This window comes from Macrotis lagotis, chromosome 1 (genome assembly GCF_037893015.1).
Source record: "Macrotis lagotis isolate mMagLag1 chromosome 1, bilby.v1.9.chrom.fasta, whole genome shotgun sequence".
In the NCBI taxonomy this organism is placed as follows: Eukaryota; Metazoa; Chordata; class Mammalia; order Peramelemorphia; family Peramelidae; genus Macrotis; species Macrotis lagotis.
In genome coordinates this window covers 455,079,455-455,100,700 of record NC_133658.1, presented here as the reverse complement: position 1 = coordinate 455,100,700, position 21,246 = coordinate 455,079,455, and the positions used below count along the sequence as shown (strand labels likewise).

The 21,246-nt window shown below is 37.0% G+C and overlaps 1 protein-coding gene across 2 annotated transcripts in view; it reads left to right on the top strand.

Annotated features, from left to right (window-relative positions):
* Positions 1–2,221: 2,221 nt before the first annotated feature.
* Positions 2,222–21,246, top strand: part of SLC25A48 (solute carrier family 25 member 48) — a 90,685-nt gene continuing 71,660 nt past the window's right edge. For both annotated transcript variants that reach the window (XM_074213508.1, XM_074213507.1), the window contains exons 1-4: positions 2,222–2,579; positions 7,111–7,154; positions 15,627–15,698; positions 19,908–20,160. In XM_074213508.1, coding sequence (XP_074069609.1) covers positions 2,549–2,579; positions 7,111–7,154; positions 15,627–15,698; positions 19,908–20,160 — 400 coding nt within the window. In that variant the 5' untranslated portion in view covers positions 2,222–2,548. The remainder of the gene's footprint in view (positions 2,580–7,110; positions 7,155–15,626; positions 15,699–19,907; positions 20,161–21,246) is intronic.

Genomic DNA, 21,246 nt, shown 5'->3' with positions numbered 1-21,246 from the left:
TGCAATATGTACATTTTCATCCTGTCTGGCACTAACTGTCTTCTGAGTTATTGCAATTCAGGCAGATGGGTCCTAGGCAGCCAAGGTGAAGCATAATGTATCTATCCCATCATGAATTCAGATGTGTCCTGCCTATCCCACAATGGACATTCCTTGCTTGTCCCTCAAAACTTACTTTATCATTATGAATCACTTAATATACATGTATGTTACTATGAAAAATCTCCTAGATTTATTGAAATTCAAGTCCTACCTGGGATTGCCTTGGCTGGATCAGACCAAATGATTCCCCAGGTCTTATTGGCTATCCCCCACCCTTGTGCTAGAACAGGAATCAAATTCCTTCAAGAGAATCAGTTTCCAGAGACAAACAACTATACTAGTCCCTTCTCCATGAAATACAACATAACACTAGGGTTTTATTAAGTGATTCACACTCTTGAATCTATATCCTACTTCTAGGAGATCTACTCATATCTTTTATTTGGGGACCAAAATTGGTTTCAACATTCAATTCAACTGTTTTGTAGTTATTGTTTTTTCAACTACATTGCTGTAGTCATTGTTTTCCTGTTCCAATGTACTTTTCAACAGCTTATATAAATCATTCCATGCTTCTCTATTCACAGTTTCATCATTTGCATTATAATATTCATAATGAGGTTGAAACTTGGTATTTGGGGAGGTTTCAAAAGAAAGTGTAGGATAGAAGAGGAATTGGGACTGCCTACTCAACTGAAGGTGTCCAGAGTCATTGTGCTGACCTCATTGTTGTATGTTTATGAAACCTGGACAATCTACCAGTGCCAGGCCAGGAAACTTAATCACTTCCAATTGAATTGTCTTAGGAAGATTCTGAAAATCACCTGGCAAGTTAAGATACCAGGCACTGAGGTCCTTTCTTGGGCTAAACTGTCAAGCATTCAAACTCTACTGAAGGGAACTCAACTGCAATGGGCCAACTATTCTGTTTGAATGCCAAACATATATTTGCCTAAAAGTCTATTTTACCCAGAACTCAAGCAAAGCAAGTACTCACATATACTCACATAGAGAGGTCAGAAGAAGTGATAAGAGTTAGCTCTCAAGATCTCTCTGCTTTGAAATTGATAGAGGTATTGGAGATATTGGCACAGGATTGCCCAGCATGGCATGCCTACATCAGTATAGACACTGTGCTTTATGAGCAAAGTAAAATTGCAGTAGCTCAAAATAATGTGAGATGCTCAAATTTAGAGACATTTCTACTCCAAATGTTCACGTAGACTATTTATGCCTGATCAATGGTAAATCTTCTGAATTTATATTGGTCTGCTCAGCTACAGCCAGACACATTGTACCTTGAGCTAATGTCACTGAGCATGAACCATGTACCTCAATTTTTTGAGCTATTCTCTAATGGACAGACAACTACATGGTTTCCAGTTTGCAACTTTAATTTACTACTACTACTACTACTACTACTACTACTACTACTACTACTACTACTAATAATAATAATAATAATAATAAAAATAATAAAATATTTATCCAAAGTGCTTAAAAGTTTATAGAGTTTTGTATGCATATATTATCTCATTTGATCTTCACAACACTCCTAAGAGTAAGGTTGGTGTTATGCCATTTCCCAGAATGTGATATTTAGAAAAGTAAATAAAAATACAACTATATTTTAGTTCAATTAGTCATTCAAAATCAAAATCCACAATTTAGAAAATCCTGATCTTGAAAAAATTCATTATATTAAGGTTTGATGGGAGAGAATTTTACCATGAAGTTATTTCTGAAATTAATCACTTTCCCTTCTAACCAAGAAAAACAAAGCCCAAAAGGCTTGAACCAGTGATTTCAACTGATAATTGAAACTCTTCAACTTTCTGCCCTTAGTGGTTCCTGGCCTCTCTGCTTTGAGGAGACAGGTGTTTTATTATCTATTCACTACTGTTCCACCATCAGAAATTAACCATTCAGATGCTTTGGGGGTTTTAATCTCTGCTTTTTTTTTCTGAGCTACAAATTAAGAGTGGGCCTTTTCTTCCTACAGCGATTTGCAGGCATGCCAGTTTGCCGTGGGATAGCATAAGCCTTTGAATTTCTCTTTTGATATAGACTGTGCCAAGGGGTGCTCTGTATAATAAGCCCTGTCCTGGTCATTGCTTGGATTTGTGCACTGTGCCTTTAAGGTCCAGGGGCGTTCTGTAAACCCCAGCGGTGAGCTCCTTTGAGACATGTTGTGGGAGAGGTGAAGCGTCCTGCTCAGCTAGTTCTAAGTTCTTCCGAAACTTGAGAGCTCATACAGACACTCCCTGGGATAACGCAGAGCTGCCCTTGAATTCGGAGAAACCCTGGAGCTTTATCTTAGCTGCGGGAGGCTGGGTTACTAACAGGCAGCACGTGCAAAGGAAACTCAATGGGACTTGTGAACTTCTAAGGCTCCCCCCATCACCTCCTGCCCTGACCCCCATCCGCCCACCTTGTTTCCCAACACCCTTTAAAAATAAACAAACACATAGATCATCAAGTGGAGTTGGACCTGCACTGCTAAATTATGGAAGATTTTTTGGCTGGCTGGATTGGGGGTAAGTTTGTCTTTTGGAATCTCCCGGGAGCTAACGATCAGCGATGGGGAGGAGGGAGAAGTGATGTTATTGAATTCTGACCGTGAGCGGGGTAGAAGAGCTGACGGTGAATCACTCTGATGAAATAGCCAGGGGTGGAAGGTGCTGAGCAGATGGGCATTTCATAGCAAACTCGACTAAGTATGCCAACCGGTTGTTTGTTGAAAGTCAGAATAAATTTGCTATAGATTCCTCTCTTTAGATTTTTATGCCCATGCCCACTCTTACAGGGGATGTTTGTGGGTTATATCTGAGGAGGACATCTTTCAAAACTTTCACCTTTAGTAAGAAAAAAATATGAAAGATATTAAACCTAGTTTTTTTAAACTGTTACTGTTTTAACTAAAAATTCCCATATGGCTGGATTGATAGTCTAATTATTAAACTCCTAGTAAAAGTGCCCAGCCAATAAGCTGACTTAATTAACACACACCCTTTTATGACTGGCCATATCTGATTGCCAGTGGAAATCTTGATAACTGTATGTTCTGACTCAACAGAAACATATGACAAGAGTGTTTTGACAAAGTTTGGTGCTGACTGCACTTTTTACTGAAGGGTGGAGCTGCTAGGATCCAGCATACCTTATGAATTCCCATTTTGTGTCAGTTAGAGGAGGAAAGGACAAGCTAATAATCCCCTTGGCAGACTGATGGAGTCTAAGAGAACTGAGCAAGGATAGCGCATTTTGGAGTTAAGTGTCAGCTGTATCATCAGAATGAATTAGCTCAGAAGTCTTGGCAAGAAAGTAGCATGTAGCCAAATTATCTAACTGTTCAAGCTGACACTGTTACTGAAGTAGCTGGGAATTTGGTGTGATACTAAAAAAGCCTGCAGAAACCTTTCAAAGGTGTTATTTCCTGTTATCTTTGCCTCTCTCCTCTTCCTCCCTCCTCTATTCACATTGTTTAGTCTTATTTAAGCTTTTTTATTTTTTCCAATATTTTATCAAGATTATTTTTTTGGCATCCTCTGGATCACTTCGTTGCCCTCGTTTTTTCTTTCCCAAAGTCACTATTCATTCAAGCACACTTGGCCTTATTCCTTACTCTTCTCTATGGCTCTGTTCCCCTCCAGTAGAGGAGAAAGATATGCCTGGAACATAGTCAAAGGACACTGGACTTATTTTTCTGTGTTCTCTATTATTCACTAAACTCCCTCTCCTTCCTCAGTGATTCATTTACTTTTCTTCTGTCTTAAGTGCTTTCTGGCCCTTCTCTTCTTTGGACTGTTGCCCTAGGCTCCTATTTCCCCTTTCCCTTACTTTGTCACTTTTACCTTCACTCACCTCATCAGAAAGAGACTCTTTAGCACCTATCCTCAGGAAAGTGCTCCTAACCTGCACCACAAACTGTGATGCTCCTCAGTAAGAAATAAAGATAACCCTGATTATATTATTACCCAGAGTACCCTGAAGATATCTCCTGGAGTGGGTAAATATGTAGAAGTTAAGGAGAATCACAAATGTATGGGTGAAAGGGGCCTTGATAAGGAAGCTGAGGCACAAAGATGAGAAGTGATTTGCCTAGAGTCACACAGGTACTATTAAGTATCAAAATCAGATTCTGTGACACAATGTGCAGTGTTTTTTCTATTATACCATATACAAGATGTCAAGAGAAATAATCTCTTCACAGGGAATTTATAGGGAAAACCTCAACAATAATAAGAATTCACACTTTTAATGCATTTTAGTATGAATTTGGAATCATCTGTGATGTGGGCATATATATTTCCAATCTGTATCTAGTCTTAGATTCTCTTCAGAGGTTCAGGTCCACATCAACATCTTGCTTGTTGCATATTTCTAACTAAATGTGCTTTAAGCATCTCAAACTTAATTATCACAAAAATAAAGCTCACTGTTTCTTCAGAATTCACCCTTCTTCCACAATTACTATTTTTTAAAATCAAGGGCATTCACTATTCTTCTGTTTACTAAGGCTTGCAAACTTGAAATTATCCTTGACTCCTCAAATCTTATAGATTCTCTTTCATTTCAACATATATTTCCTATCTCTGGGCAGGTCGAACACCATGCCTGAAATGTTTTACCTCTTTACCTCTGGGTAACTCTAAGACCACAGTGAACTAGTCTCCAACCTCAAAAATTCTGCATTCCTCTGGGGGTGGGGAATAGGTATACATAGATTAGTAAATATACATTATATTCAAAAAAAGTATATATATTTAAAGTATATTTTAAAAATGATTACAAATGAAAAAGCCTTATTTTTTCTTCCCTATTTAGTTTGGGAAAGAAAAGATTTGTGAGGGACATTAAAAACTGCCTTTAAATATTTTAAGAGTTGGATGCATTGAAGAACAGTTGTATTTGTTGACTTGGTCCTAAAGGAAAGAACCTAGAAACAATGCATGAAAGTTATAGAGAACCATCTTTGAGCCCAAGGCAAAAACATGCATGTGAGGAAAGTTACATAGATCAGTTTGACTGAAATCAAGACTACATAATGGGGAGTAATAATCTTGAAAAAATAAAAATCTATGGAAGAGTTTTAAATGACAAGCAAGGTGCCTGTGCTTTATCTTAGAGGAAACACGAAGACACTGAAGTCTTTTGAGTAGAGGAATGAGATAATCAGTCCTTTGCTTCAGGAGTATTGATCTAGTAACTATGTAGAAGATGAATTGGAGGGGGGAATGACTTTCAGACAGGAAGAAAAATTTAAAATCTATAAAAGTAGTTCAGGTAAAGGGTGATAAAGACCTAAATTAGAGTAGTTATATCATGAATAGAGAAAAGGAGATAAATATGTGACCTATTGTGGAACAAAATCATTAGGACTTAGGAACTGAGGTATGAGGGGAAAATGGAAAATCAAGTATGATTCTTGGTTTATAACCCTTTGTGACTAGAAATATAGTGGTGCCCTTGGGAGAAATGAGAATGGTTTAGTTTAAGAGAAAAAAGGTAATAAGTTCTGTTGTAGATATGCAGAATTTGATGGACCTATGAGGTGCATTTGATCCAATAGGCCATTGGAGATGTAATCTTGTATCTCAGGAGTCATATTCATAGAGATGAAAGTTGAACTTAGGTGAGTTGATGAAACCACTGAGAGAGAGAGAGAGAGAGAGAGAGAGAGAGAGAGAGAGAGAGAACCAAAAGAGGAAAGAAGAGGTACCAAGACAGAGCCCTAGAATAAATTCAAGCACTGGGATCAGGATAAAGATGTTGATTACTGCAAAAGAGACAGAGAAATATTGGTCAGAAATATAGGGAAAGAATCAAGGAAGAGCAATGTCACAAAAATCCATGGAGAAAAGAGGATTCATATTTAGCAACAAAGGCTATAGGTTCAAATCCTAGATTTGCAAGTTACTACCTCTTTGATCTCAGACAATTGATCAATAATCATAGCATCATAAGATCATAGGATCACAGATTATAAAGAATTACATAGTCCATCCAGTTCAACACTATTTCACAGAAGAAGTTCAAGGTGTAGATTCAGGTTTATTAATAAAATTAAAAAGTATTATTTTAGCTTTGAAGTTATTTTCCAATGTAAGGCATAAATATTCTTAATGATGCCATATATAAAGCTTTGATGGAGTCTGGAATATGCATATGCTGTGATGAGGAGAAGCCTGGTCAGGTTAATATGGTTAAAGAATAAAGGCTTGGGGTGGCTAGGTGGCGTAGTGGATAAAGCACCGGCCTTGGAATCAGGAGTACCTGGGTTCAAATCTGGTCTCAGACACTTAATAATTACCTAGCTGTGTGGCCTTGGGCAAGCCATTTAACCCCATTTGCCTTGCAAAAAAAAAAACTAAAAAAAAAGAATAAGGCTTTATTTTGTATTTGAAGAGGTCATTTAAAAATCAAGAAGTGAATGTATAACTGCTGTGTGCTAGGAACATTGTTCTAGGTAAAGAATGAAAAAATTTAAATCTTCCCCCCCATCCTCCTAGGGAAAAAATCCATTTTCAAGGAAGCTACATTCTAAGGAGAAGAAATCCAAATAAATGAACAAATGAATAAAAGCACTTATAAAGAAAATGCAGAGTATTTTTGGTTGATAGAGAACTAATATCTAGGGGGGTCTTTTTGATGAAATCTCCTTGATTCAAGGTGGAGGTTGCCATGTTGTGAAGGGATATTGTCCCCTTTGACTTATCAAAGTCCCAAATGTAGGTTTTACTGTTAGAAAGACATCTAAAAGGGAGTGATAACTTTATTCTTTGTGATGTGTTAATTTGATGAGGCTGTTCTTGGTTATCTCTCTGTATGAGTATTCCATATTCATCATCCTTTAGATATGATAGCCAAAAGTTGTATTTGAAAGCTATCCATAGAATGTAAATACCTATGACTGAGTGAAACATTTTAAGACAGAGATGACTTCCCTTTGCAAAGCTTATGTTTTGTTGATTCTCTAAATGAATCTTAACCTGGTTTGTTCTTTGTGAGTTAAGTGGGAAGGAGTCAGGAGTCACCCTATTGTATTGTTTTTCTTTTCATCTGCAGGTGCAACAAGTGTCATTGTGGGTCATCCTCTGGACACAGTTAAGGTATGGAGGATACATTTCCCCATGATCATTTTGAAAGATAAAGAATAATTTCTGTGCAGAATAAGATTCTTACTGACCTAATACTTTCTGGTGTTTATAAGAGGTATGGTGAGAAACAGTTGGGTGGGTCCCACAGTCTTCTTCAGGAGCTCTGATCCAGAATGTCTTCTTATAGGAGTCAAAGAACCAAAGAACCCTAAAGAGCTCTAGTTCCCTTTCTTGGATATTCTCATTTACTTTCAATTCCTTTCTTAAAGGTATTTTAAAACAAATGGTTATTGCTTTAGAGCTAGAAGGGACCTTAGAAGTCATCAAATGCAACCCCTCATTTTACATATATAGCAATGAAGGAATAAGGTTAAGTGACTTGCCCATAGTTACACAGTAAATATCTGTACTAAGATTCAAACTCAAGGCTTCATGACTGAAGCTATTATTCAACAACATTTAAATGCCTTGTTATTGAAGAAGATTTAAATGGGGATAGGAAAAAAATATCAAAGAGTAATAAGGAGTAAAGGAAACTGGAGGCATTCTGAAGAGTGGATAACCATTTTGTCAGTGAGTCTGATTTCTGCAAAACTTAGAAATTGTTGTGAATGAGGATGATATTACCAGGATGGAATATAAGAGTACCAAACTCATTGTGGAGAAAAAGAATGGAAAAATTTCCGCCCCTAGTATTCTTCCCTAAAATTCTCTCCTTTTCCTAATTTCCCTGTTACTGTGGAGAATGCCTCTATTATTCTACTCGCTCAGCTTTGCAAATTACAGGTCAAGCATCCTTGATTCCTCATTGTCACAAATATTTCATATCCAGTCTATATGGTCAAGCCTTTTTGTTTTTGCCTTTGTACTATTTCTGTCCCCTGATACTGACTCTACCCTGACGCAGGCTCTCCATACCTCATATCTGGACTAGATCTCCCTGATTCAAGACCCCCCCCCCGTAATCATCAATCAAATTGATTTTCCTAAAAGTACAGGCTTGACAATATTTCTCTCTTATTCAATAAAATCCAGTGATTCCTAATTCTCTGTCTTTAAAAGTCTTTCATGATCTGACCACTTCTTCCCTTTTCAGTCTTCTTACATTTTTCTCTCCTCGTTGTACTATGCAGTCCAGAGACATTGGTCTTTTTCCTGTTCCTTGAATGATATACTCCATCTTACTGCTCCAAGCATTTCAATGGGTTTGCCCCCCTTGCCTGAAATTCTCACATCCCTCATTATTGACTTTTGACTTCCCTGGCTTTTTTCAAATCTTAGGTAAAATCCTACTTTCTGTTCATTACCTTTGAGATTACTTCCAACTGATTTTGTATTTATCTTATTTGCATATAGTTGTTTGCATGTTGTCTCCTCCAATAAACACTGAGTTTCTTGAGTTTAAAGATGTTTCTCCCCTTCTTTTCTTTGGTATCCCCAGTGATTGGCACACACTGGGCAACTGATATAGTAATAGGCACAAAGTAGGTATTTAATTTAGCAGACAAGTTGACAGACTTAGCCTTTTCTTTCAGTTCTTCATGCTTTCAAAGAAATATAATGACACGCATTTGTTCATCACCTTACTGTCATTGTCTCATGTAATCCATACAATAGCTCTGTGGAATAGATACAAATCTCACTATCCTCATTCTATAGACAAACAAAACAAAACAAAACAAAACAGAAATTAGGACAGACAACTAAAATGACATGTCTAAATTCAAATAGTTAGTGAATATTGAAATAATAGCAATAGTTTATGATTTACATGGCACTGTAATATTTAAAAACTTTCCAAAATACATTTCTTGAATATCCCTGGGGTCTGTGCTTGGGATTTATTTCTTGGAGAGAGCTTAAAGCTTATCCAATTACAGAGGCAGAACTCAAGTCTTGTCTGTTTTTCTCTCTACCATTTCTTTTTGCATTTCATCATTCTTATTTGCATGGGATATTGAAACTCTTTTCTTGGGCATTTACAGCCCTCACCAATCTGACTCTGGGCTTCCTTTCCGAACTCCCCTTCATATGCTCTGTGATCCAACAATACCTGCTCACTTGCTATCTCACACACAACAGTATGTCTCCTTCCACTGTCCCCTTGCCTGCAATGTACTCCCTTCTCATCTCCTCCTCTTATACCTATCTTCTTATAAAAGCATTACATTCTAGGAGATGTTTTAATTCCCCCAGCACTAATTCTTCTCTCTATATTGCCATATTAACTTTGCAAATATTTTATATATCTATATATTTTTGTCTAGTATATGTAATCAACACATATATTTATGTCTATTACATAGCATATAGAAATAAATAAATTATTATTATCATCACATTTTTTCACTCTATAAAATGTAAAATTCTCGAAGGCAGGGACTATTTTATTTTATTTTTATTTTTTGGTTTTACAACCCTAAAACCTATCCTAGTGCTTAACTGATATAGATATAGATATAGATATAGATATAGATATAGATATAGATATAGACATAGACATAGACATAGACATAGACATAGACATAGACAGATATAGATATAGATATAGACATAAATTTATATAAGTTTCTTGAGGGTTGAGTAACAATTGCCAATGGTATTCCTGGAAGCATCTAAATTGCTATCAATGTTTGCCTAATTTGTGATTAGAATTCATTTTAGTAAATTTCAATATACATGTGAAAGGAGTCAACTAGGAGCCTAAATTCTTCAAGCAGAATATAAACAATATAGTCAAAGCTAGATACTAAAAGCTTAGAAGTCACTAGATTCTTAGAGATCACCACAGAAGTCTCTAAATACAACTCCCACCATGGGAGAAGAATGCCTTCCACAATATTCTGGGTAGCTGTTCGATTAGTATCTATTTTAATATCTATAGTGATAGGAAACTTATTACAATATGAGGAAGACTATTCAAAGAACAGATATGAACAGACATCCTTAATTATTAGGAAGTTCTTTTTACCATGCTAATCCTAAAATGATCTCATTCCAGGGCTCAACTATTGATGTTAGTTTTATGTTGAAACAGAATCAGTCTGCTCCCTTTTTTCTATTGCATTCCTCTAAACATTTTAAGATAAAAATCTTATACCCCCTAAGTCTTCTCTTTTCTAAACTTGACATCCTTATTTCACAGAATTTGAGGTGGAATGGATCTGTGACAAAAGGAATCCCCATAACATCATATGTGGCAACTGGTCATCCAGCCTCTGCTAAAACACTTTTGAAGAAGGGAGTCACCTCCCCATTACCTCTCCAAACTGTCCATTTAAAATATTTGGATAGTTCTAATTCTTAGAAAAAAAATTTTAAACATCAAGCCTACATTTGACTCTTTGCAACATTTACCCATTACCCCTGGTTCTGCTCTCTGGGTCCACACAGAATAAGTCTAATCTCCTTGGTTTGCATTTTAATTTAGAATATTCATCAGGAATGTTTATACATCCTCTAATTCATTAAAGATCAGTTTTTTAGCCTTTCAGTTTTTTTCTGAGAATTTTATGCTTGGTTTTATGCTTTTACCCTTTGTCTATGAGAATTTTTTTATACCACATTCTCCAATCCTTTTTTGGTGATGACTGTAATTTTTTTTCCTAACTTTGATTCCTTGTTACTTTTTCTATTCTTTTTTGGCTTCTTGCAGTATTTTCTCTTGGATCTGGAAGCTTTAGATTTTATCTCTAATGTTCCTAAGTGTTTTCCTTTTCTGGTGTTCTTCATGGAAATAGTATATTCTTTTGATTTCCATATTTTCCTCAGGTTATGAGAAATCAGAACAGTTTATTATTAGTATCATCATCATCATTATATAACAAATAGATTTTTTCTTTTTGGTCATTACTTTCTTTTTTTTAAAATTTTATTTATTTAAGGCAATAGGATTGTGACTTGCCCAAAGTCATTTAATTTTTAAAAACATTTTAAACTATTGAAAACTCTTGCTTTACTCTGCCAAAGATTCTAGCTGACCTTGTTTTCAAGCTGTATTTTTATTTGAGACTCTGCTTGTAGTTGTTTGGGAGTCATTCTGGTTTTTTGTTTTTTTGTTTTGGCTTTGTGTCTTGAGTGTCCCTGTCACCATATTTGTTTCTACAGTGGAATTCATTTTGGAGTATTATTCATTGCTCCATGATTCTTTTTGACTTCAGACTGTTTTAGTACTAGGTCCTATGATCTTCTGGAGGAAATGTCTGAGCTAGACCTGATGTAGTTTTTCTTGTGTATTGAACACTTTATTATTCAAGGATTAGGCAGCTAGGTGGCATAGTGACCCTGGAGCCAGGAGGGTGAGAATTCAAATCCAGTTTCAGACACTTGATGTTTACTAGTTATGTGATCTTGGGCAAGTCACTTCATCCTGATTGCCTCAAATTCAGGGCCATCTTGAGCCATCCTGATTCATATCTGACCACTGGACCTGGTTGGTTCTGTAGGAGAAAATGAAGTTAGTGACTTAGCACAGCCCCCCTCACTCAAATCCAATTCGTGTACTTGTCATGGCATCATCTCCCTGATGTCATGGTATTCTTTGAGAATGAAAGATAAACATAATTCAAGAATTTCAGAGATGGGGCGGAGCCAAGATGGTGACAAGAACGGATCCTGTCTTAGGTGCTCTCTCATAAATCTTTGAAACCAAGGACTCTAACTAAATTTTCAAGAGACAGAACCCACAGAGGGACCTAGTGAGGCAGTGCTCCTACTCAAGGTAACCTGGAAATGAGCAGAAAGGCTCTGCTCCCTGGGGTTGGAGGGGCGACCCGCCAGAGGGGTAGCCCGCCACAGGGGTACCCACCACAGCAAAAGAACTTCAGCCTCCAGGAGGCAGCCCCAGGGGGGCTGGGAGCCATGGCTCACAGCAACGGGGGAGTTTCCTGACCTATGCCCCCCGGGAGCACAGGGTACAAATTGGGGGAAGAGCAGGGGACCTCTGCCAGAGCGAGCATGTGAAATCTAGCCCTCAGGGCACACAGCAAGCAGTGTGGCCACTGCATTCCAGATCCAGGAAACAGAAGCAGGTGGAGCTGGTAAGCCCCCAGGGCATGAGCCCATTGAGCTGAGGGAAGGGAGTGAAGAGACACTGCTGAGCTCTATCCTCTGCCCCTGGAACAGGACTCTGGGGCTCTGAACACATTCCAAGCCTGATGGTAGTCTAGGGCCCTCCATAGAACAGCAGGGGCACCCTCCATCTCAGCCCCATAGCAGAGGAGGTTGCATATGGTCATTCATAGACCAGGAGGGAGGACAGAGCCTCACACACTAAGACCCTTGTGGGAGTGTCCCAAAAGCTCAGGAAGCACCCCCAAAACAGGCTTAGACTGGGAAAATGAGCAAGCAGAGAAAAAAGAGGAACACCATTGAGAAATACATTATATATGATCCCAAAAAGGATCAATATACTCAGTCTGAAGATGTGGAAGCACAAGCTCCTGCATCTAAAGACTCCAAGAAAAACAGAAATTGGGCTCAGGCTATGACAGAGCTCAAAAAAGACTTGGAAAATCAAATGAGAGAGTTAGAAGAAAAACTGGGAAAAGAAATGAGAGAGATGCAGGAAAAACATGAAAATTAAGTCAGTAGCTTAGTCAAAAAAATACAAAAAAATGCTGAAGAAAATAGCATGCTAAAAACCAGCTTAGGTCAAATGGATAAAACAGTTCAAAAAGTTATTGAGGAGAAGAATGCTTTCAAAAGCAAAATTGGCCAGATGGAAAAAGAGATAAGAAAATTCTCTGAGGAAAATAAATCCTTCAAATAATGAATAGAACTCAGGGAGATTGATGAATTTATGAGAAATGAGGAATCAATACTTCAAAACCAAAAAAATGAAAAAGTAGAAGAAAATGTGAAAAATCTCATTGAAAAAACAACTGATATGGAAAACAGATTTAGGAAAGATAATTTAAAAATTATTGGAATACCTGAAAGTCATGATCAGGAAAAGAGCCTTGACATCATTTTCAAAGAATTTACTACAGGAAAATTGCTCTGATATCCTAGAAGCAGGGGGCAAAATAGAAATGGAGAGAATCCACTGATCCCCCCGAGAAAGAGATCCCAAAAAACCAACCCCTAGGAATATTATAGCAAAATTCCAGAACTCCCAAGTCAAAGAGAAAATATTACAAGCAGCCAGAAGGACACAGTTCAAATATCATGGAGCTGCAGTCAGGATCACACAGGACTTAGCAGCAACTATATTAAAAGCTCATAGGGCTTGGAATATAATATACCGGAAGGCAAAAGAACTTAGAATGCAACCAAGAATCTGCCCAGCCAAACTGAATGTCCTCTTCCAGGGAAAAAGATGGACTTTCAATGAACCAGGGAAATTTCAAATGTTCCTGTTAGAATGGCCAGAGCTGAACAGAAGGTTTGATCTTCAAATATAGGACTCAGCTGAAGCATCAAGATTGGAGGGGAAGGGGAAAATATGAGGGACTTAATGATGATGAATTGCATGTATTCCTGCATAGAAAAATGACACTGATAATACTCATATGAACCTTCTCAGTTAATAGAGCAGGTAGAAGGAGCTTTTATAGTTGAAGCACAGGAGAAAGATGAATTTGAAGATAAAATATGGTGTAAAAATGGAGTCAATAGAAAAAAAGGAAATGTAATGGGAGAAAAAAAAGGAGAGGGGGAATAGGCCAAGATATTTCATATAATAAGATTTTTCTTTATTACAATGAGCTATTGCAATGATGTGGAAGGGGGGAAGGCAAGGGGGAATGAGGGAATCTTCACTCTCATCAGAGGTGGCTAGGAGAGGAAACAGCATATATACTCAATGGGGTATAGGCATCTGGAGTAAGAAGGGGGGGACAGGGGGAAGGGGGATGATGTGAGTGATGGAGGAGAGGATGGGCCATGTGGGGAGAGTGGTCAGAGATAACACATTTTCTTTTTTTTACTTCTTGCAAGGGGCTGGGATTGGAAGGCCTGTCGGGAGCCATAGGGCCAATTGGATTCTGGGCCTAAGGGGTGGTATGGGGGCTCAGGGCCTCTTGGCCCCAGGGCCAGGGATCTGTCTGCTGTGCCACTCACTTACCCCACAGCAGAGTCAGAGTGAAAGGAGAGAGAGAAAATATAGTACCTGGCAATGGAGAAATATAAAAGGAGGGAGTTGTGATCAGCAATGGCAACAGTGGAAAAATATGGAACTAACTTTTGTGATGGACTTATCATAAAGAATGTGATCCACCTGTGACAGAGTTGGTGGTGTTGGAACACAGACTGAAGCACATTTTTTGTAATTATTATTATTTTGGGGGGGTGTAGGGCAAATGGGTCTGGGTGGCCTCCCTGGGGCCACATAGCAGGGTGATCTTTGGGTGTCTGAGGCCAGATTTGGACTGGGGTGCTCCTGGCTCAAGGGCCAATGCTCTGTCCACCACCCAGCTGCCCCTACTATTATTACTATTTTATTTTATTTTGGGTTCTTTTTTTTGGTTTTTGCAGGGCAGTGGGGTTGGGGTGGCTTGCATGTCACACGGCTGGGTGATTGTTGGGTGTACGGGGCTGGATATGGACTCAGGTGCTCATGGCTCCAGGGCTGGTACTCCATACATTGTGCCACCTGGCCATACTTACAATTATTACTATTATTTTTTTAATTTTAATTTTTTTCTCTCCCCTTTATTGCTCAAGAAAGTCTATATTTTTGGGGGGGAGGGGGGTATTTTGTTTACTCTTAAACAAGAATATTTTATTGTATAAACAATATTATTTGTACAAAATGAGAATAAATAAATATTAAATATATAAAAAAAATTTCAGAGATGGTTTAGATTGAGGATCTGTAAGTTGTCATTGCTTCCAAAATGGTCTGATCCATTGCTAAATATTATTTTTGCCCTCCTACTGTGATTTTTATGCATTCTTTTTTTTTTTTGCAAGGCAGTGGGGTTAAGTTGCTTGCCCATGGCCACACAGATAGGTAATTATTAAGTGTCTGAGGTCAGATTTGAACTCAGGTATTCCTGACTCCAGGGTTGATGCTCTCTATCCAACTGCACCACCAAGCCACCCCAAATTGTACACATTCTTGACATGAATTTGGGTCTGAATAACATATCCCAATTAAAATTCCAGGCGATTCATTCACTATCAGCTTGCTGGGTAGCTCACCTGGTTCAGAGTTACACAACTGCAGGCTCCCTTTTGGTCTTGGATTCCTGTTCTCACTATTACAATGCAGGCCTTTTTGTGTGTTTAATTTTCCCCAAGGAATGTAAACTCCCTGAGGGCAAAGACTACAATTTTATATTTCTTACACAATTTGAGTTATAGTTCCTGTTTTGCCACTATATAGATGGCCTTACCTAATTTATTTTCTCTTCTTGGACTTTACTTTTTTCATTTAGTTAATGAAGGAATTGGACTTAATTATGTCTGCAGTCACTCATAGTTCTAACATGCCATGCTCTTATAATTCTAAGTCCTCACAATTCTTAAATCTCTCAACAGACTCGCTTGCAAGCTGGAACAGGATATGGAAATACACTGAATTGTGTTCTCACTGTGTATAAAAAAGAAAGTGTAAGTATTCTGTGTGTTTGTGTGTGTGTGTGTGTATACATACATATATATATATATATATATATATATATGTGTGTGTGTGTGAATATGTGTGCATACATAATGTATGTGCCTCAGTGAGAGTTCTGAAAGTGGATGTGGTTTAATCTTTCCCTGAGAAGTGTTTTTCTTTTCACTGAGAAGCAGCAAAGGGGCAATGTATCTAGGGACATTTTGCTGCATGGAATATTCTTTGCCTTAGTGACATCCATGTTCATTTTTTTAAGGCTTATTAAGTTGTCTTTCCTGGTTATTCCATCCTGTTGCTGTTTTTGTAATTGAGTCATTGGCTTGTATTTTAATATCTTCTCTTCATTCTGAACAGGGGCATTCTCAGGACAAGTATTTGTTACACTCCTGACTTCTGGAGCAAGGCTCATTGATTATCATTATGAGATTACTTGGGTTGCTAGAATCCAAGGTTATTAACTGGAGAGAAGAGGTTAAATAATAAATATATCACAAGAAAATGTGCAAGTCCCCCTCCTACACAGCTATGAGACTTTAAATATGAATACTCTAATCTCCTTGAAGGAAGAGATTATTTTTCATTTTAACTCTGTCTCCACAGAAACATGATACTTAGATGCTTGCTGAATTGAAAATTTTTGAAATCTGTGTGTGGTGGAAGATGCTATATGCTGGTATTTAGTACTATCAGGAAAATAGAGACTTCAAATTATAATAAGTTTCTTCACATTCCTCTCTTCTTTGTAGTGGTTAGAGGAACATAGATATGGAATATGAATTGAAATGCTGACTGATTTTGCTGAATTGCATTTTTTCTCTTCTAATTTGTTGTGAACAATGGATGGCTTGCTTCCTAGGGTAGGGAAAAAGAAATATATTAAGAATAGAAATTAACATTAAAAAAGCAAAAGATCATTTTTATAGCTTTAAGGTACTTATGGCAAACTTTTTCCTGAGTAATTTGGAGAAAATATATAATTATTTAAAATGCATTTAGGTCGCCTCAATCCCAAGATGATACCCTATACCTTTCAAAAACCTTGTCTCATGCCATAGTTTGAAATATATATTATTTTATTAAATCTTTTTAGTTCTTTTTATAGACCTAATTATAGGGTCAGTGAGACATGTATGTCATATCTATTATTTGGAAAGATTTAGCACTAGAAAACTAATTATAAGGTGACAGCCTGTTTCAGCCACAGTAATGAATTAAGACATTCTAATGAGGTGAAAGGGGTTGTGGTATGCATTAGTACAAGATCAAAAAAAACTAATACTCTTTATGAAGACCAATTTCTCTCTAAAACTGTGCAATGACTATGTGTCTTATACTTTTACTCCAGTCACAAAGCATAACATTCTTCTGTATTTGAGGAGTCCTCAAAAATACTGGTATTTTTTTACTCTATTTTAGTCATTTCTATAAGATTCGCCCAAGGCAAATAGCATCCCACTAAAAATTGTTTTCAGCTTTCTGTCACTGTGGAGATCAATAACAAAGGGAAGAATTTAACTTAAAAGTTACATTTCATCATTAGGGAAAACTCTGAAGAATGTTAGCTCTTTTTAGGTTTTATGTATCTGTGTATATATGTATGTGTGTGTGTGTGTGTGTGTGTGTGTGTGTGTGTGTATCTGTCCTGAATGTAGCAAATAATAGGAATATTAGTCCATATGGGTACAAACTGTGGTGACTGGTTGCTACCTAAAGGCCTCCTAATATTTTTACTATCTTTATAAAACAAGAAGTATAATCACATACTCAAATATGTACACATACATGCATATATGTTTAGACACATATACATACATACATACTTCACTGAGTCATAGGAATCTGTGGAACTAATAATTGACTAAAGTGTACCTTTGATGATCCCACAAGCCAGATGAAATTGATAACTCTAAAAAATAGTTTTTAGCAATAATTGAGCAACTCATCTTTTAGACATCATTAAAATTCCATTCATGTTCATTGATCCTCCCACAACCAATGTCATTTCTCATAGTGGATGACAAGGGCCTATTTAATTTTGTCTATGTCTAAACCCAAGGCCTAGAATACTTTCTGTTCTAATCATGACAGATGTTTAATACTAGAACCACAATTTAAGATCAGGATGCATCAATTGATAAGGTATATTTCAAAAAATTATGTACAGTGAGAAGAAATTGGAGTTAATAGGATGAAAATTTTTGTTTCAAAATACTTATATTATTTTCACATCAACTGATATTGAATACTTGTTGATAGATTAGTTCTCCATTCTCACCCCTAAGTCATCCTTAGGATTTCTTGCTTTCTATTTTTATTGTCCTGGTCTTATAATTTCATCTAACTAGAGATATCACAATATGGGGAATCCTTCCAATGATTCAGTTTGGCAATTTATCTATAGTTTACTATCTTAGAGAATTACCTAGGGTAATCTGAGACTTAGAAACTGTCACAAAGCTCAGATAAGTCAGAGGCAGAATCTAAATACAGGCTATCCTGATTCCAAGGACAGCTATCAATCCACCATTCTATGTTACCTCTCTTCTCTTGAGAACATAGTCACCTACACAGTAAAGCTGAGTCTACACAAATAAATTCTCAAGGAAACAAATTACATAGATAAAAATGAAATGTAGCCAAATAGTGAGTTTATTTTTTTCTTTTGTTCTTTGACGCCTAGGGCATCTGGACCATGTTTATTTTTGCATCTATATCAAAGACACTTCGGTAGAGTAAATAAAAACTCTAACCTCTCTAGCTTCCATCAGAAATTATAGAGGGCAACAGAATGGATATAGTTGGTGTGTTTTTATGTTTTGGTGTTTAATGTACCGTACCTTCCAATGGGCAAGTAACTATTAGTAAGACTATGTTCACATAGCTTCAGTCCTTGAATTCATAGTAGACTGGGAATGGTAAAGCAGAAGGGTCAGTTTCTACCTATTTGGCTCCAAAAAGGAAGGGCACTGTTTTCTTTGAATACTAATAGATTGCTATTAGGGGCATGGCTAAATATCTGAAAAAAAATATATTCATGAAATACTTTTAAATTTAATCTACATTCTTGACATTTTCTCCATCACTTTCTAAAGTCTATACAATCACAAAACAACAAATCACTTCTAGCATTTGCTGATTTCCAAAGTATATACTAAAAATTTAACAATGGGATCTTGTGAGCCTTGTGTGCTGCCTCCAGTCCCTCACCATGGACTAGCTACTAACTGCCTATAGTAGCCCGTTTTGGGGACTAATCATCTGCCTTTGGTATCTACTTGTCACCCAACTTTCACCTGTGGCTCTAAGAAACTGTAGCCTGAGCAGAGACCACAACCCTGTAAAATTGTTTTCATAGACAAGCTAAACTAGGTGGAGGCATAAATAGGCTAAACTGATAGACTAGATGGATGTCTACTCCAGGCATGTGAAGACTTCCTCTGGTAGAATAGGCAGATGAGAACAACTTATTCTAACAGACATGAAGGCAACTGAAGCAGGTGCTGTGGAGCACTTAGAGCTTAATTAGATATCCGAGACAGTGAGGTCATCCATTACATCTCAGACCATTGTGAGTTATCTTGAGTTTTGTCTTGTCACTGGACTTTGATAACTGGAAGAAAGAATGAGCCTGATTGCCTTTTTTGCAATCCTGCCTCACTTAAATCTAATTTACACACAAGTCAAGATATCACCCCATGATGTCATTGTCTTCTTTGAAATGGTCAAACAACAACAGCTACCTTGTAAGGTGGAAGATATACCGACCACAGGCAGTTGTGTTTTGAGCCTCCAGAAAGAAAAGAACTATGAGGCAAGACTTGAATTCATTTGTTTTAAGTATTTTTTATTGCTATATTTTGTTTTTATATCTCATTTCTTTTTTAAATATTTTCCTCCTCTCTCAATTTTCTAGCAAATTATTCCTTGTAACAAAGATTAAAAAAAAGAAAAGAATAAAAGCAGTTTCTCTGCACTAAATAGCACATCCACCTGTCTGACAGTATATGCACATTATTTCACATCTGAGAGTCAGGGTAATGAGCCAGGGTGATTTGGGGACCTGTTCAAAAACAAAAGCATTTCAAACCTGTTGAGCCTGACTCCTGAAGAAAAGGGAAGGAGATGCTTTTTTTCACTTCTTCTCTGGACTCTAGTTTAAACCTAAATTCCTATTAACTTTTGATTTATTTCACTGTTAGGTGACTGGGTTCTTTAAAGGAATGTCTTTTCCGTTGACAAGCATTGCCGTCTATAGCTCTGTCGTGTTTGGTGTCTTCAGCAATACCCAGAAGTTCCTCACCCAGTACCGCTCTGGAGAATCCAACAATACAAGCACCCTATCAGATCTACTTGTGGCTAGCATGCTGTCAGGAGTGGTTTCAGTTGGACTTGGAGGTCCTGTGGATTTAATTAAGATAAGACTCCAGATGCAAACACAGCCCTTTCTTAAAGGTAGGAAGATCAAATTTTTGCTGCATTTCTCTTTTCATATTTGACAGGTTTTTTTAAGATTTGGAAGAGTTAACTATGAGTCAATTATTAAGTCATTATTTTCATTATTCATTTTGGCATTTTGAAATATGTTCTTTATTTTAGATAATGTATTGGAAAGAAAGTTGGCTGAAATCAAAAAACTTGGGTTCTAATCCCAGCTCTTGTTCTTGTTTGATTGTTTTCAGTCAAAGCCAACTCTTCATTTGTTTTAAAAATCCATTGGGGCTTTCTTGGTAAAGATGTTAGAGTGGTTTGTCATTTCCTTCTTAAACTTATTTTACAGATGAGGGAAACTGAGGCAAACAGGATTAAATGACTTGTCCAGGGTCACATAGCTACTAAGTGTCTAAGGTCAAATTTGAACTCAGGAAGATGAATTCTCTTGACTTCAGGCCCATTATATTACCCAGCTACCATTTACTATTTGTTTGACTCGAGGCAAGAGAAAACCTCAGTTTTGTCATCTGCAAAACAGTCTCTTCCATCCTTTAAATCTATTATCTCTCAGTTATGATTTGAAAAAGATAGATGTTCCCATATTCATCATTCATTAATTCTTCAATGATTTACTGAATAATTTCTTCAAGCAAAATTGTTCAGTATTATGCTGATGAATAATATCTCAATCATCAGAGAACTCAAGCAAGTATAGCTAATTAATTCAAGATTGTAATTACAACATAGGGCAGAATATGTTGGTAAGCTTGAAGAGAATTAAGCATGGTCCTTTGGAAGATGTAAAAGGGAGACTTAATCAACAGTCTTTTAGTAATCCCAAGTCAATTCAGGGATAAAGAATGAAAACAAATAGTGATGTTCCTAACAATATTTTCCCTATTTTTAACTGATCCACTCACTATGAACCCTGAAATTTCACAAATAGTGAGAGATTGCATCCATCCAACTAACAGGTTAAAATCATGTTAATGGGAACCATAAATAGAAAAAAATGCTTTCTATAAATAGAAAAAAAAGCAAACTTCTTCTTAGTAGAGAAATAAAATTAAACATAGGGGTAGATGGTTCCAAGTATCTTGGAATCAG